General features: G+C 44.1%; 1 protein-coding gene across 1 annotated transcript in view; it reads right to left on the reverse strand.

Moving 5' to 3' along the window:
- The window catches only part of itga2.2 (integrin, alpha 2 (CD49B, alpha 2 subunit of VLA-2 receptor), tandem duplicate 2), a 315510-nt gene that overhangs the window by 134429 nt on the left and 162135 nt on the right, over positions 1-18946 (reverse strand). Inside the window, exon 3 of the mRNA XM_072497064.1 lies at positions 4408-4517. Within this exon, the coding sequence (XP_072353165.1) occupies positions 4408-4517 (110 nt within the window). The remainder of the gene's footprint in view (positions 1-4407; positions 4518-18946) is intronic.

Consider the following 18946-nt stretch of genomic DNA (forward strand, 5'->3'; position numbering starts at 1 on the left):
ATGAAGGGGTTCAGGAAGTTGGGGGACAGGCTTTCCAGCCTGTAGTCACTTATTTGGGATATGGTGCCTATGGCTTCTATGGATCCCCAGACAGATGCTTGGAAGATCATCTCCATGACAGCTTCAGTATGCAACATTGAGGGACCCTCATACACCCTATGCCAACCCATATCCCTCTACCCACCTCCATGGCTCCTCATACACCCATGCCAACTCAGTCCCAACTCATGCCAACCGATACCCCTCACACACCACCATTACCCCCTCCATTCTAACTCATCTAGCATTTTTGGACCCCACCTTGACAACTTTGACACTCATTTGATAGCTGGGTAGGTTGTCGACATTTCCTTGAAAATCCCTTTACAGTTGCACAACTCCTTGACAACTAGGCGTTTCTTTGACAGTTACTTGACAGATGGATAGTTGCTTGACAGCTGGACAGGTCTTTGACAATCCATTTATATCTGGACCGTTCCTTGACAGTTGAACAGTTCTTTGACATTTGGACAGTTCCTTGACTGTGGGACAGTTTCTTGCCAGTGGTACAGTTCATTGAAAGCTGGACAGTTCCATGGCAGCTGGCATTTCCTTGACAGCTCTTTGACAGCTGTCCACTTACTTGACAGTTAGACAATTCATTGACAGCTGGATAGTTTCCTGACAGTTTCTTGGCAGCTGATAGTCCCTTAACAGGACTAATGGGGTTATGCACAAAAAATGCATAATAATGTTTAATTTTAATAAGCCCAGAGGGTGCCTGACCAATCCCAAAGTAGTCCTGGGACCCATCCAAAGGGGTACATTACTTCTCCAAAGGGGTACATTACTCCTCCAAGTGGGCTACCTTGGCTGTCCAAACAAATTCACCTAGTTCAGAACTCCTCTTACCTCTTCTAATCTGCACATTCTGTATTCAATACTCATGGCCTTCCAAAATTCCACTTCAGTGGAAGCAGCCAGTGATTTCAAATGCCAGCTGCCTCTGCAAAACAGGCATGTGTGAACCCCTAGCCCAACTCCAGTCCTGCCTGCGTGACAATGATAAAATCTGGCTTCAGGGGTGGGACTTGGAAATTTTGACCATTCATAGGGTCTTTGCCATGATGGAGAGCCATACGGAGTTACAGTAAGAAGGAGGAGAGTTTGAAAGGATAGGGGAAGTTTGTGAGATTAGGAAAATTTAATTAATGGGAAGGAAACATTGATCCTGCTAATAGAGAGTTAAAAACATAGCTGCTTTAAATTCCGCGTCAGTATCTGCGGTACATGTCAGACTTCAGTGCATCAAAAAGAGGACAAGAGGCAATCCTCACCTTGACCCAGTCTCAACTGAGAACTTGATAATATCCAGGAAATGAATGCCATATGCATCACCATAAGCAAAGTGAACAACTTTAACATGATTTGAGAGTTGGAAATACCCAAGTCCAGGAGCCAGGTGCATAATTTTAAGAAGGCTCAATGTTATGTAAACAAGAAGATCAAACAGATTGGAACTCCAGTGGAGCACTTTTAAAGGGAAAATGCTGAGAACACAGAATAAAAAATAATCCTATAACCAGCAAGGTCAGATTAAAATATTGTGGCACAAAATGGATGACCAACCAAATTAGAAGTGGGGTAAACAGGAAAAACAACTGGTCAAAATACTATGGTAAAATGGAGTCAGGCTTTATTGTGGTAAATTCAAGAAAATATTGAAGCACATAAAAACGTAATCAAAGGGGCAGATAGAGATTTAGAAAATGGCAATAAAAGGGTCAATAAAAACAGCCACATTTGGGAATAATTAAATTCCTGACTTCAGGCATTGGTAAGATTTCAGAGTCCATTATTAAAGATGAGATTTTGGAGTACTTGGAAGTTCATGATGAAATAGGACTGAGTCAAGGTTAGGTCATGCCTGACAAATCTGTTAGAATTCTTTGAGATGGTAACAAGGAAGTTAAACAAAGGAGAACAAGTTGACTTGATCTATTTAGATTTCCAGAAAGCCTTTGACAAGGTGCCGTATAGGAGTCTGCTAAATAAGTTAAGAGCCCATTGTGTTAAGAGTAGGATACTGGTATGGATAGAGAATTGGCTGACTGGCAGAAGCAGAGAGTGGGGATGAAGGTGTCTTTTTCAGGATGGTAATCGGTGACTAGTGTTGTGCCTCAGGGGTCAGTGTTGGGACCACAACTTTTCATAATACACATTAATGATCTGGAAGAGGGATCTGAGGGCATTGTTGCTAAGTTTGCAGATGATACAAAGATATGCAGAGGGATATGAGGAAGCGGGGGGAGGGGGTGCTGCAGAAGGACTTGGACAATCTAGGAGAGTGGGAAAAGACGTGGTAGATGGAATAATAATACAATATGGAAAAGTGTGAGGTTATGTGCTTTGGAAGGAAGAATGGAGGCATAGACTATTTTCTAAATGGGAAAATGCTTAGGAAATCAGAAACACAAAAGGACTTAGGAGCCCGAGTTCAAGATTGTTTTGAGGTTAACATGCAGGTTCAGTCGGCAGTTAGGAAGGCAAATGCAATGTTAGCATTCATGCCAAGAGGGCTAGAATACAAGAGCAGGATGCGCTTCTGAGGCTGTATAAGACGCTGGTCAGACCGCATTTGAAGTATTGTGAGCAGGTAATTTGGACATTCTGAATTCTCCCTCTATGTAGCCGAACAGGTGCCGGAATGTGGAGACTAGGGGCTTTTCACAGTGTTCATGTAAGCCTACTTGTGACAATAAAGATTATTATAAAATAAAGTTTTGGGCCCCATATCTAAGGAAGGATCTGCTGGCCTTGGAAAGGGTCCAGAGGAGGTTCACAAAATGATCCTTGGGAATGAAGAGCTTGTCATATGAGGAACGGTTGAGGAGTGTGGTTCTGCACTCATTGGAGATTAGAAGGATGAGGGGGATCTTATTGAAACTTACAGGATTCTGAGAGGCCTGGAAAGAGTGGACGTGGAGAGGATGTTTCCGCTAGAAGGAAAAACTAGAACCAGAGGGCACAGTCTCAGACTGAAGGGATGATCCTTTAAAACAGAGATGAGGAGGAATTTCTTCAGCCAGAGGGTGGTGAATCTGTGGAAATCTTTGCCGCAGAAGGCTGTGGAGGCCAAATCACTGAGTGCATTTAAGGCAGAGATAGATAGGCTCTTGATTAATAAGGGGATCAGGGGTTATGGGTAGAAGGCAGGAGAATGGGGATGAGAAAAATATCAGCCATGATTGAATGCTGGAGCAGACTCGATGGGCCAAGTGGACTAATTCTGCTCCTATATCTTATGGTCTCATGGTCTTATGACATTGGTTCAGTCCCTCATTGTACTTCCTCCTAATAGAGACTTTGAAAACAGCAAAGCAACTGAAGTTAAGAATGACAGTAAAAACATTGGCCAGATCTTCTGATCGGGATTAGATTCTGATCAGACACAAAAATGAACATTGGCTTCCAATGACTTTTCTGAGCGATCTTCCGATGGAGGATAACTTCACACCAGACCCAGTGCTGCAAAGGTTATAAGCAGCGTAATATCAGGGGAGAGTTAGAACGATTGGCTGAATTGGTATGACTGGCTTTACGTTATTGCTCAAAGTCAAAATTACTCCCATGCAGGTAAACCATAAAAGGTGCAAGCAGTGAGAGCGACTAAACATTCCAAATAACTGTCTCCTCCGGACATCCTCGTGGCAAGAGGCAGGGCTCTTCACTTGCCATGGAAACATACCTGATTGACCATTATAGCCATGAAGTAATTTAAATTTAGGGGCTAAATTTACCGATGCTGCCCTACACGGGAATTGCTGAGGGCAGAACAAACAATTTGGCGGACAATTGTCAGGTCCATTGCCTGCGGGCGGGAAGTTTTGGTTCTGGGTTTGGTGGGACCAGAAAATTGAAGTGCGCTATCAATCGTTTGCCTGGGGATACAGTTTCATACAACAAACCTGAGAGGTTGGGGGAATGGAAGCAGCAACAGCAAAGCTAAATTGTTTGGTAAATAATGGTGCCTCCTCACCAATCTGTGCAAGGTCACAATCTCAGAGCATTTCCAGAGGTCCCGAAAAATTTTAAGGGCCTTTAGCACCATCAGGAGGTCCCTGGACAACTGGGTCTGACAAGTAGCACCCTCACATCCACTGTTTAAAGGACCCAAACCATTGAAAATATGTCAGAGGATGTATTTCTCCAATTGACATACATTTGGAAAATACAATGGGCCTTAATGCTATCCACCACTGGGAGGCACTGAGACACAGGTTGAGAAAGAACTGATACGGCAGCTTTCCACTCAACCTTGCTCCGATGCAGCATAAAACTCAGCCAGAGGTGGAGAGGGAATTCGGGCCATAATTTTTAGATATGTCACCAGTAAATTGCACATTTCACACATGGAATCACACTTACCTGCCACGTTGAGTTTTTCACAATTTCCACTCTGGTCCTTCACAGGACATTTGTACACATCCCCCATGCGATCTTTAGGAAAACTACTCCAAGGTGATCCCACCAGCAACCTGTGGTGTGGAATCCACAATGTGACTGAATTTAATACAGCAGGAGATTCAGACAATAATTACACAGTATCACTTCTGCATCTGAACCAACACCAGCAGAATTTGGCTCATTTTTTTACCCTATCCTCCCTGGGCACTAACCCATGATGAGAAAGCGTTCCACTTGTGCTCACAGCTCAACACAGGTGGAATCTCGCCTCCTTTCAAAATAATTATCCATTGGGGACACATGTGTGACTGCTACCCATAACCTGTGAGACCACTCCCCCGTAAAGTTTTCCTGGAGAATGCCAGTTAATTTAAAAATAAATCACTGCGGATGCTGGAAATCTGAAATAGAAACAAAGTGCGAGAAAATCTCAGCAAGTCTGGCTACATCTGTGGAGAGAGAAACAGAGTTAACGTTTCGAGTCGGAATGACTCTTCTTCAGAGTTAAAGGGAGGAGGAAATATGATGGATCTTTTATGCTTTAAGAGAGTCTGGGTGGCACAGTGGTTAGCACTGCTGCCTCATGCCGCTGGGGACCCATGTTCGATCCCAGCCCTGGGTGACTGTCCGTGTGGAGTTTCCACATTCTCCCCGTGTCTGCGTGGGTCTCACCCCCACAACCCAAAAAGATGTGCAGAGTAGGTGGATTGGCCACGCTAAATTGCCTCTTAATTGGAAAAAAAAATTGGATACTCTAAATTTAAAAAACAAAACAAAAAAGAGGGTCTGAGCAACTGGGGCAGAGTCGAAGGTTAGTGATAGGTGGGAGAAAACAAAAAAGGTGAACATGGTAAAAGAGACAAACAGAAATCCCGTCGGAGAGAAGAGCAGTATTTCTTCAAGCTAGGCATTCCTGGAAGAGAATTAAAGAATCAAATAAAAGCAAAATATTGAAGATGCTGGAAATCTGAAATAGTGATGCAAATTAATTAGCTCCCTCCAGGTTTTATAACCAATTAAGCACAGGGAGTGCGTTCCTGGGTTTGCCGGCCCAATGAGAGGAGTCCAACAATTAACACTAATCAAATCTGAAGCCAGTAGACCTCTCAAAGCAGAAGGGAAATGCCTCTGGCTAAATTGCTCTGGCTGTGAATGTGGCCTTTCCTGCCTATGGTCTTTGGCGCCCCTTCAATGAGCTTCTTGAATTGTATTCAGTAGGAGGTAACTCTGATGCCAGGAAGATCCTGGCGGTTTCCATCCCATTCCTCTCAATAGGCTCCTAATTAATAATTATTAGCTACCCACTGCTTCCAGATGAATAGTGTCATGAGAGAGTACCTTTAAGAAATGGGTGTTTAAGAAATGTGGGTTTATAAAATAGCTGTACAGGATGTACCTTTAAGAAATGGTTGTTTATTAGAGAGCTGCAGTAATGTCAGAGAGTGGGTAGAGCTGGGCTGTCTGTCTGCTTTACTTTCATTTTAGGCTGTTTGCTACAGGGTGTGGTTAGTTTCGTTTTGAGAGCTGGATAGCTGCAGGCAAAGCAAGGAGCTGCATAAGGATCTCGCTCTGCAAACTAAAGACTGTCTCCAAATCAATTGGGTGATTTCAAAGTGCTGACCGCTCTCAATAGTGAATTTAAACCTGATCTCGGTGTTAAAAAGGGTCTTTTGTCTTCTGGATGTTGTTTTGGAATTTATTAAGGGTTACCTATCGGGTACTGTATTCTTTGGGGATTTATTGGTGTTGATAGTTGTTAAGATGTTTACTGTGGGTTTATAAAGTGTTAACTAGTTTCATAAATTAACATTGCTTTAATTTAAAAATACTGTACAGCTCTGTTGCACCACACCTTTAACGTAGGCCCGTGTGCTCCCCATGACCACCATCTATTAAAAGTTGTGGGTCATGTGAACTCCATGATACACTTTGGGGTTCTCTAAACCCTGGCTCATAACAATAGCCACTTCCGTTGCCCACTCCCCTTGGACTTTTTGTCTAGATGAAGGAATGTGCCGGCCTGCCAATCCAACATGAATCTTTCTGATTTTCCTCTTGGACCAGCCTCCAAATCTACCCCCATCAGTCTCATAAAATTTGCTGCATCCAAATTTTAATTCTTCATCCATAATTCAAGTACTATATTTGTTTCTTTACACAGATATCAACATATTAAAATAAAGGATCTGGACAATAATAATGTGTTTACATACCTACATGAATTTTTCTGATTTATCATAGCTATTCTACTATGTGGAACCTGCCCTCATCTAACACACATACAAACATGTGCACAGATGCATATGCACAAACATGCACACAAACACACATAATCAAATGCACAGATGCGCAAACACACACACAAATGCACACGCACACAACATACATATAAACACACACACACACATAAATATACAGAGATGCATACATTCTTGATCTATTGAGAATGACCAAGAGCATGAACCCTGGATAAGTTTCTCTAATACAGACCAGGAGCATCAAAGCTAATTAAGTATCCATTGCTACCTTAAATGATATCCGAGAATTCAGCAGCGACTAGAGATTATACCTGAGTGGCTTCTTAGTGTCATAATATACACCAGTATATCATGGTGCAGACACACACACTGATGGACACACAGTGGGACCAATCAACACACACAACACCGCAGCCAATCACCAGTTAGAGCACATGCACTATAAAGACAGGGGCATCAGAGTTCCCGCTCTTTCGAGCTGCAGCTTCCTAGTTGAACAGAGCTCACAACCTGCAGCACAGACATTCACCATGTGCAGAGTGCATCGACTGGTTAGGACAAGGCAAAGGTCTTTAGTTAAAGCTTTTAGTTAAACCCACAGTGAGAGTATGTTAAACAGTTAATGACTCAATAAAATAGTGTTGCACTATTTCAAGTGTTGGTGACCTGTATGTGTTCCACGGATCCAGAGCGCCCAACTTAGTCTGTATCATAAAGAACAAGCAGGGTCTCTGATATTCTGTAGAGGTTTCCCTGCTGAACTTATAGAGTAAGCCACACAAGACTTTTAGAATCAATGCATTGAGCCATTATTAGGCATCCATCTTGAAAATGCCAAGGGTAGAAATTCCAACTGGTGTTAATTTAGGAATGTGTGCATTACATACTTGAATGCAATATTTTTACTTGCTTTATTTTAAACATTGATCACTTATGTAAAAATAGTGTGAACAGGAAAGTCGTGAAAGCATTCATAAATGGACTTTGCTGATCAGAATTCCTACCCTTGAAAGCTGATAACCGTGCTGAAGGTTGAAAAATTGCAATCAAGCAAAAAAATTGTAAACACTGGTTTGTTCTGAGGTTAGCAGAAATTAAGGAACTTCTTTGGTGCCCAACTTCTCTGCCTTTGAGCTTTGTGATATCTCACTGGACGTGAGAGGAAATTCTTTCCGGATGTTATGCATGTTAAAAGTTGTGTAATCTGAAGGCTGTGTTACAAGTTTGGTAGGTGATCAATTCTGTGAAAGGTAACAGTGTCACTTTAAGGGCATACTAAGAAATCAGAGTTCATCAGACTACACTCATTAGAAATTCATTAGAAACCTTGAGCCATCTTTGAACTCGGCTGCACATGAAGCATTTGCAGGGTCTGAATTATGTCATTGAACCTTGATTTTTGAATGTCAGTGAGTTTCTGGCCTACCTGAGACAAGGACCTCATTGGTTTCTCAAACTGTGCCTGTTAGAATGATGATCGGGTGAAGCTGACCTGAATGAGGTGAGAAAGTCACTGGAAGAATTTTGTCCCTGTGCCATTCTGTCTCATTGGGTTTGGGGGCTAAAATTGGGCCTTCGCGACCATCAGAGCTTTATGACTGTGAAAAGAAAGGAAGATTAAATCCCTTTTCCTCGGAAGAATCTTTCTTCACGTCATAAGAGATTAAGAGCAACAACTTGTACTTACATTGTGACATCAGAAAAATATCCCAAGGTGCTTTGCAGAGGAAAACAAATGCTGCCTCGATTAAGACTTGAACTTTGTGCAGTCAATTTTTTATCAGTTTCAAAAAGATGTGATGTGAGCAAAATCATCATCAGAATTCATAGCACGAATGAAAAAATGGTGAGGGAACCTATTCCAAAAAGGGATTTCTACTTCAAAGAAGTGATTTGGCTGCGTTATCAGATAGCGGAAGGGAAATTGCAGTAAATATTGAATGGGCATCAGCATTGAACAAAAGTAGGTTGACAGTATTTGACAAACTGTCAGGAAACGATTGTTGATTCATTTAACATTATGTTGCTATAGATCAAGCTGGCCCACTGGGCAGGACATGGTAATTCTGTTTGTTGTATTATTATGAGCAAGATTATGACCATGAGGAGGGTTGCAGAGATGCTTTCAGTTTAAAGTACCTAAGCCTTTACATCTCCGGCAAACATTTTTTCCACAATGGCGGCTGTGTATGACAATCGTGTGCCAGACAGCTGCACTCTAGATGCCCCTAGCATATTGCCTTATATACCTTGACCGGGACCATCGCTGCCGGAGAACAGCTGAGTTCCATTGTTTCTTATAAAGATGATCTTGACAGAACTGGAGTGGGGATCGCAGAGTTCACTCACTCTTTGGAAGCTATCCGTTCACGATGGAACAGCTGTTTATCAAAAAATTACCGTTTAAAATCAGCAATTTAGATCAACAGTCTCCTCGGTGTGCACGTCACCAACGATCTGTCCTGGTCCACCCACGTCGTCGCTATGACCAAGAAAGCACAACAGCGCCTATACTTTCTCAGGAAACTATGGAAATTTGGCATGCCCACATTGACTCTTACCAACTTTTACAGATGCACCATAGAAAGCATCCTATCTGGCTGCATCACAGCCTGGTATGGGCAACTGCTCGGCCCAGGACCGCAAGAAACTTCAGAGAGTCGTGAACACCGCCCAGTGCATCACACAAACACGCCTCCCATCCATTGACTCGGTCTACACCTCCCACTGCCTTGGGAAAGTGGGCAGCATAATCAAAGACCCCTCCCACCCGGCTTACTCACTCTTTCAAACACTTCCATCGGGCAGGAGATACAAAAGTGTGAGAACATGCACTAACCGATTCAAAAACAACTTCTTTCCCGCTGTTACCAGACTCCTAAACAACCCTCTTATGGGCTGATCTGATCTCGTCACACATCTTCTCTACTGAGTAGTACTACACTCCTGTATGCTTCACTCGATGCCTGTGACTATGTATTTACATTATGTATTTTATGTTTGACCTATGTATTTTCTTTTCAAGTTCGGAATGATCTGTCTGGACTGTACGCAGAACAATACTTTTCACTGTACCTCGGTACATGTGACAATAAACAAATCCAATCCACATCTTAAGCACTAGTCCTTTTATCCGAAAGCACTTCTTTCTAGTAATGATTTCCTTTAAGAAATGTTAGCATGTTAGAACGTATCTCTCTGCAGTATAATTCTTCTTCCCCCTTCACTGAATCCAGTCACACTAAGTAGGTTCCTATGTATTCTTAATTTTGCCGGACACTTAATGTAGTTCCATTTGAACTCCAAACATGAAATTGCCACAAATTAGAGTTAAATAATGGCATTTTGGGCAGCACGGTGGCACAGTGTTTAGCACTGCTGCTTATGGTGCAGAGGACCCAGGTTCGATCCTGGCCCAAGGTTACTGTCCGTGTGCCGTTTGCACATTCTCCCCGTGTCTGCGTGGGTCTCACCCACAAAACCCAAAGGTGTGCCTGGTAGGTGGATTGGCCACGCTAAATTGCCCCTTAATTGGAAAAAAATAATTGGGTACTCTAAATTTATTTTTAAAATAATGCCATTTTGATAATTTAACACAGTGATGCCAGACAGTCAACAAGAAATTGGTAATGCAGAGCAGCAGTGGGTAACTCTGTTCTTCTAATGATGTGAACACAAGGCCTTGAATTTCATCTGTATTTGCACCCAGAGATATATGTAACTGAGAAGCAAATCAATCCTGGAGGTTTGGGTGTAATTGTGTACACGTGTGTATGTTCAATGCATTCAAATAGCCTTGAACTTCTATGGCTGCCTTATTATCATTGCTATCACTATCAACATCCTGGAGATTACCAGCGGCCAGAAACTAAAATGGACTACAAAGAACAAAGAACAAAGAAATGTACAGCACAGGAACAGGCCCTTCGGCCCTCCAAGCCCGTGCCGACCATGCTGCCCGACTAAACTACAATCTTCTACACTTCCTGGGTCCGTATCCTTCTATTCCCATCCTATTCATATATTTGTCAAGATGACCCTTAAATGTCCCTATCGACCCTGCTTCCACTACCTCCTCCGGTAGCGAGTTCCAGGCACCCACTACCCTATGCGTAAAAAACTTGCCTCGTACATCTACTCTAAACCTTGCCCCTCTCAACTTAAACCTATGCCCCCTAGTAATTGACCCCTCTACCCTGGGGAAAAGCCTCTGACTATCCACTCTGTCTATGCCCCTCATAATTTTATATACCTCTATCAGGTCTCCCTTCAACCTCCTTCGTTCCAGTGAGAACAAACCGAGTTTATTCAATCGCTCCTCATAGCTAATGCCCTCCATACCAGGCAACATTCTGGTAAATCTCTTCTGCACCCTCTCTAAAGCCTCCACATCCTTCTGGTAGTGTGGCGACCAGAATTGAACACTATACTCCAAGTGTGGCCTAACTAAGGTTCTATACAGCTGCAACATGACTTGCCAATTCTTATACTCAATGCCCCGGCCAATGAAGGCAAGCATGCCGTATGCCTTCTTGACTACCTTCTCCACCTGTGTTGCCCCTTTCAATGACCTGTGGACCTGTACTCCTAGATCTCTTTGACTTTCAATACTCTTGAGGGTTCTACCATTCACTGTATATTCCCTACTTGCATTAGACCTTCCAAAATGCATTACCTCACATTTGTCCGGATTGAACTCCATCTGCCATCTCTCCGCCCAAGTCTCCAGACAACCTAAATCCTGCTGTATCCATCGACAGTCCTCATCGCTATCCGCAATTCCACCAACCTTTGTGTCGTCTGCAAACTTACTAATCAGACCAGTTACATTTTCCTCCAAATCATTTATATATACTACAAAGAGCAAAGGTCCCAGCACTGATCCCTGTGGAACACCACTGGTCACAGCCCTCCAATTAGAAAAGCATCCCTCCATTGCTACTCTCTGCCTTCTATGGCCTAGCCAGTTCTGTATCCACCTTGCCAGCTCACCCCTGATGCCGTGTGACTTCACCTTTTGTACTAGTCTACCATGAGGGACCTTGTCAAAGGCCTTACTGAAGTCCATATAGACAACATCTACTGCCCTACCTGCATCAATCATCTTAGTGACCTCCTCGAAAAACTCTATCAAGTTAGTGAGACACGACCTCCCCTTCACAAAACCGTGCTGCCTCTCACTAATACGTCCATTTGCTTCCAAATGGGAGTAGATCCTGTCTCGAAGAATTCTCTCCAGTAATTTCCCTACCACTGAAGTAAGGCTCACCGGCCTGTAGTTCCCGGGATTATCCTTGCTACCCTTCTTAAACAGAGGAACAACATTGGCTATTCTCCAGTCCTCCGGGACATCCCCTGAAGACAGCGAGGATCCAAAGATTTCTGTCAAGGCCTCAGCAATTTCCTCTCCAGCCTCCTTCAGTATTCTGGGGTAGATCCCATCAGGTCCTGGGGACTCATCTACCTTAATATTTTTTAAGACACCCAACACCTCGTCTTTTTGGATCACAATGTGACCCAGGCTATCTACAGCCCCTTCTCCAGACTCAACATCTACCAATTCCTTCTCTTTCGTGAATACTGATGCAAAGTATTCATTTAGTACCTCACCCATTTCCTCTGGCTCCACACATAGATTCCCTTGCCTATCCTTCAGTGGGCCAACCCTTTCCCTGGCCAACCTCTTGCTTTTTATGTACGTGTAAAAAGCCTTGGGATTTTCCTTAACCCTATTTGCCAATGACTTTTCGTGACCCCTTCTAGCCCTCCTGACTCCTTGCTTAAGTTCCTTCCTACTTTCCTTATATTCCACGCAGGCTTCGTCTGTTCCCAGCCTTTTAGCCCTGACAAATGCCTCCTTTTTCTTTTTGACGAGGCCTACAATATCACTCGTCATCCAAGGTTCCCGAAAATTGCCGTATTTATCTTTCTTCCTCACAGGAACATGCCGGTCCTGTATTCCTTTCAACTGCCACTTGAAAGCCTCCCACATGTCAGATGTTGATTTGCCCTCAAACATCCGCCCCCAATCTATGTTCTTCAGTTCCCGTCTAATATTGTTATAATTAGCCTTCCCCCAATTTAGCACATTCATCCTCGGACCACTCTTATCCTTGTCCACCAGTACTTTAAAACTGACTGAATTGTGGTCACTGTTACCGAAATGCTCCCCTACTGAAACATCTACCACCTGGCCGGGCTCATTCCCCAATACCAGGTCCAGTACCGCCCCTTCCCTAGTTGGACTGTCTACATATTGTTTTAAGAAGCCCTCCTGGATGCTCCTTACAAACTCCGCCCCGTCTAAGCCCCTGGCACTAAGTGAGTCCCAGTCAATATTGGGAAAGTTGAAGTCTCCCATCACCACAACCCTGTTGTTTTTACTCTTTTCCAAAATCTGTCTACCTATCTGCTCCTCTATCTCCCGTTGGCTGTTGGGAGGCCTGTAGTATACCCCCAACATTGTGACTGCACCCTTCTTATTCCTGATCTCTACCCATATAGCCTCACTGCCCTCTGAGGTGTCCTCTCGCAGTACAGCTGTGATATTCTCCCGAACAAGTAGCGCAACTCCACCTCCCCTTTTACATCCCCCTCTATCCCGCCTGAAACATCTAAATCCTGGAATGTTTAGCTGCTAATCCTGCCCTTCCCTCAACCAGGTCTCTGTAATGGCCACAACATCATAGTTCCAAGTACTAATCCAAGCTCTAAGCTCATCTGCCTTACCCGTAATGCTCCTTGCATTAAAACATATGCACTTCAGACCACCAGACCCGCTGTGTTCAGCAACTTCTCCCCGTCTGCTCTGCCTCAGAGCCACACTGTCCCTATTCCCTAGTTCTCCCTCAATGCTCTCACCTTCTGACCTATTGCTCCCGTGCCCACCCCCCTGCCATACTAGTTTAAACCCTCCCGTGTGACACTAGCAAACCTCGCGGCCAGGATATTTATGCCTCTCCGGTTTAGATGCAACCCGTCCTTCTTATACAGGTCACATCTGCCCCGGAAGAGCTCCCAGTGGTCCAGATAATGGAAACCCTTCCTCCTACACCAGCTGTTTAGCCACGTGTTTATCTGCTCTATCTTCCTATTTCTAGCCTCACTGACACGTGGCACAGGGAGTAATCCCGAGATTACAACCCTCGAGGTCCTGTCTTTTAACTTTCTGCCTAGCTCCCTGAACTCCTGCTGCAGGACCTCATGCCCCTTCCTGCCTATGTCGTTGGTACCAATATGTACAACGACCTCTGCCTGTTTGCCCTCCCCCTTCAGGATGCCCTCTACCCATTCGGAGACATCCTGGACCCTGGCACCAGGGAGGCAACATACCATCCTGGAGTCTCTTTCACGTCCACAGAAGTGCCTATCTGTGCCCCTGACTATAGAGTCCCCTATTACTATTGCTCTTCTGCGCTTTGAACCTCCCTTCTGAACATCAGAGCCAGCTGTGGTGCCACTGCTCTGGCTGCTGACTAGCTATATAAATACTGTGAGTACAAGAGCTGTTCAGAGCCTGGGAATTCTATTGAGAGTAACTCACCTTCTCACTCTCCAAAGCCTGGCTACCATCTACAAGGCAAAGGTTAGGGATGTGAAGGAATACGCTCCGCTTGCCTGTATGAGTGCAGCTCCAGCAACACTCAAGAAGCTCAACACCATCCAGCACAGGGTTTGATTCCCGGCTTGGGTCACTGTCTGTGCGGAATCTGCACATTCTCCCCGTGTCTGCGTGGGTTTCCACCGGGTGCTCCGGTTTTCTCCCACAGTCCAAAGATGTGCAGTTTAGGTGGATTGACCATGCTAAATTGCCCTTAATGTTCAAAAAGGATAGGTGAGGTTATTGGGTTATGGGGATTGGGTGGACATGTGGGCTTAGCGCTCTTTCCAAGGGCCGGTGCAGATAGAACATAGAACATAGAACATAGAACAATACAGCGCAGTACAGGCCCTTCGGCCCACGATGTTGCACCGAAACAAAAGCCATCTAACCTACACTATGCCATTATCATCCATATAAACTCCATATATGGATGGCCTTCTTCTGCACTGTAAATTCTATGATTTTATGGCAGATGGTGAAGTTTGAATTCAATTTAAAAAATCTGGAATTAAAAGTCTAAGGATGATGAAACCATTGTCGATTGATGTAAACCCCCATCTGTTCATTAATGTCCTTCAGGGAAGGAAATCTGTCATCCTAACCTAGTCTGGTCTACATATGACTCCAGACTCACAGCAATGTGGTTGACTCTTAAATGCCCTCAGGGATGGGCAATAAATGCTAGCCAGCGACGCCCAACATCCCATGAACAAATAAACAAAAAAGTAGTGGTGTGATAGAGGAAGGCATTAAACAAGAAACAAGTCAAGATGCACGTAACAAGGGTGCTACAGTAATCAAGGGTAAATTTAATGTCGTGGGAAGACAAATGATTAGGATTTATTAACAACAATCTATTAGGACAATTAACACTTGTTCTAAGGGATTTTGAATCTATATAGTGCAGCACAGTATACTGAAGCAATTTTTATAAAGATGTCAGCTAAAAGCTGATGTGGCACCATCTCCAGCAATAAGCATAAGGGTTAACCAACATGTTCTAGTTAAATCAAATTTCAGTGGCCTTAAACCGTTCGTCCAGAAGACACAATCTACAGCAGTCAGCATAAAGATTAACAAACTTATTTTTCTAACTTGACCTAAGGACCAGGCACATCTATTGGGTCTGGCACCAAGTAGGGAGGTTAGGGGGTGAGGGAGGGTTCCATAAAAACATGAAGAGTAGATAAGGACAGATAACACTCACTCTGCCTGGGTGCACATAACCTGTTTGATGTTTACTTTAAAACAGACATGATCCAATGTAAACAACATCCTTACCTATGTAGCCATACCCTGTAACCTATGTAACCGCTCTCTGCATAAATGTCACCTTATTCTTTACATTGGCAGAGTCAGCTCCGGATGTCTATCTCTGAAGCTGGGCTCTCCCAACGTATTGGTCAATAAACAATCTTTCTGTATCTGACCCTCCTCTGGTTATTTCGTGAGAAAGAGAAAAACAACAACAATATAGATTGGACAAACCAAATTAGCAACAATACCGTGGTAGATGGATTCCTGGAGTGTGTGTGAGATGGTTTTTTAGATCAATATGTTGAGGAACCAACTTAGGGAACATCCTAGATTTAGTATTATGGAATGTGAAGGGGCTAATTAATAATCTTGTTGTGTGGGGTCCTTTAGGGAACAGTGACCATAACATAATAGAATTCTACATTGGGATGGAAAGTGAAGAAATCCGATCTGAAACTTAGGTCCTAAATCTAAACAAAGGAAACTATAAAGGTATGAGGCATGAATTGGATGAGATAGATTGGGAAACTTCATTAAAAGGCATGATGGTGGATAGGCAATGGCTAATATTTAAGGAACGAATGTATGCATTGCAACAATTATACGTTTCTTTGTGGTGCAAAAACACAGCAAGAAAAATGGCCCAACCATCGCTAAAAAAAGAAATTAAGGATAGTATTAGATCCAAAGAGGAGCCAGTCCAAAGATGAGCAGGTTAGGTGGATTGGCGATGCTAAATTTCCCGTTAGTGTCCAAAAGGTTGGTGGGGGTTACTGGGTTACGGGGATATGATGGAGGCGTGGGCTTAAGTAGGGTGCTCTTTCCATGGGCCAGTGCAGACTCGATGGGCCGATGGCCTCCTTCTGCACTGTAAATTCTATGGTTCTCTGATTCTAAAGTTGTTAGAAAAAGTAGTGCGGATTTGGAGCAGTTCAAAATTCAGCAAAGAAGGACCAATAGATTGATTAAGAGGGGAAAATAGCATGCAAGAGTAAACTTGTAAGTAAGAAGAACTGTAAAATCTTCTAGAATTATGTAAAAATAAAAAGATTAGTGAAGACAAATGTAGGTTCCTTACAGTCTGAAATGGGAGAAATGATACTAGGAAACGCCAGAGCAATTAGTGAGAAGAAGGAATTGAAGGGAATTAATATTAATAAAAAATGATTTTGCTCAGTGGGCTAGACAGATGATTTGTAATGCGGAACAAGGCCAGCAGTGCGGGTTCAAATCCAGTAACGGCTCATTACCCGAACAGGCGCCGGAATGCGGTGACTAGGGGCTTTTCACAGTAACTTCATGGCAGTGTTAATGTAAGCCTACTTGTGACAATAAAAGATTATTATGTGTTAATTCTGGAGAAATGAATAGGAGTGAAAGCTGATAAATCCCAAGGCCTGCTAATCTACATTCCAGTGTAATAAAGGAGGTAGCCATGGAAATAATGGATTAGTTACCATCTTCCAAAATTGTGTAGCTTCTGGGACAGTCTTGGCAGATGGGAGGGTGGCAAATGTAACCCCGCTATGTAATAAAGGAGGGAGGGAGAAAAGAGGGAATTATAAACTGGTTAGTCTAACATCAGTAGTAGGGAAAAAGCCAGAGTCTATTATAAAAGTAGTGATAACAGGACAGTTAGAAAATATCACCGAATGTGGCGAGGAACTGGATGAGGGCTTGTGGGCGGAGGCCCTGGGCAAGGTTAACTCCTCCTCATCTTGCGCCAGACTTAGCCTGATCCAGTTCAAAGTGGTTCACAGGGCACATATGACAGGGGCGAGGATGTGCAAGTTTTTTGGGGTGGAGGACAGATGCGTGAGGTGGTTGGGGAGCCCAGCAAATCACGCCCATATGTTCTGGGCATGCCCAGCGCTAGAGGGGTTCTGGAGGGGCTTCGCAAAGGCTATGTCCAAAGTTTTGGACACTCGGGTAAAACCGAGCTGGGGGATAGTAATATTCAGGGTATCAGATGAGCCGGGAGTACAGGAGCCGAAAGAGGCCGGAGTTCTGGCCTTTGCGTCCTTGGTAGCCCGGAGGAGGATCCTACTAATGTGGAGGGATGCAAAACCCCCAAGCGTGGAGGCTTGGATTAATGACATGGCAGGGTTCATCAAGTTGGAGAGGATAAAGTTTGCCTTGCGAGGGTCTGTGTAGGGGTTCTACATGCAGTGGCAACCGTTCCTAGACTTTCTCGCGGAACGTTAGGTGGAGGTCAAGAGCAGCAGCAACCCAGGGGGGATAAGGGGGTTTGGCTTGTTTTTATTATTGTCAGGGGCGTTTTCCCCATTTTTGTTCTTAGTTTGTTAGATAGTTTAATGTTTAGTGGTTTAAGTTGTTGGAGGGGATGGCGTAAGGCCCCCCTTTTTATTTTTCTTATGTATATTTTCTTTCCTTTTTAGAGTGTTTTGTAAAAAATTATTGAAAACCTTGAATAAACATATTTAAAAAAAAAAGAAAATATCACCAAATGAGACAAAGATAACTTAGATTTATGAAAGGAAATCATGTCTGACGAACCTTTTTTAAAAAATATTTTTATTAGGGTATTTGCAAGTTTTTATAATAATAACAATAACAGTGACATAAACATGGTACAATAAACATTTCCACCCCCATCCCAATCTTCACATAACCCAACCATAAAACAACAATCCGGCCCTCTCCCTCCCCCCCTTTGGAATCCTGCTTCTGCTGACATTTAAATTTTCCCCGAGAAAGTTGGCGAACGGCTGCCACCTCGGGGTGAATCCTACCATTGACCCTCTTACGGCGAACTTTATCTTCCTGAGACTGAGAAACCCAGCCATGTCACTCACCCAGGTCTCTACACTCGGGGGCTTTGAGTCCCTCCACATTAATAAGATCCATCTCCGGGCTACCACGGAGGCAAAGGCCAAGACATCGGCTTCTTTCGCCCCCTGAACTCCCGGCTCTTCCGGCACTCCAAAGATCGCTACCTCTGGACTCGGCACCACCCGTGTTTTGAGTACCACGGACATCGCCTTAGCGAAACCCTGCCAGAACCCTCTAAGCTTTCGGGCATGCCCAAAACATGTGAACATGATTTGCTGGGCTTCCCGCGCACCTCGCACACCTGTCCTCTCCCCTGAAAACCTTGCTCATCCGAGCCACTGTCATGTGTGCCCGGTGGACTACCTTAAGTCAGTGTTCTTCAAAGTAGGGGGTGCGACCCGCGGGTGGGTCGCGGGCGGGTGTCAGGAGGGTCGCGGAGCTGTTGTCCGCGGCGTTCCTGATCGCGCAAATCCCTGCGCAGCAGCCGGCTTTTCATAACGGCGGCTGCAAGCGGCCGCGAACATGTTAAAAAAAAAACATTCGGCCGCATTGCACATGCCCGCTGATAATCGGGCACGCATGCGCAGTG

Source organism: Scyliorhinus torazame, chromosome 3 (genome assembly GCF_047496885.1).
Source record: "Scyliorhinus torazame isolate Kashiwa2021f chromosome 3, sScyTor2.1, whole genome shotgun sequence".
NCBI lineage: Eukaryota > Metazoa > Chordata > Chondrichthyes > Carcharhiniformes > Scyliorhinidae > Scyliorhinus > Scyliorhinus torazame.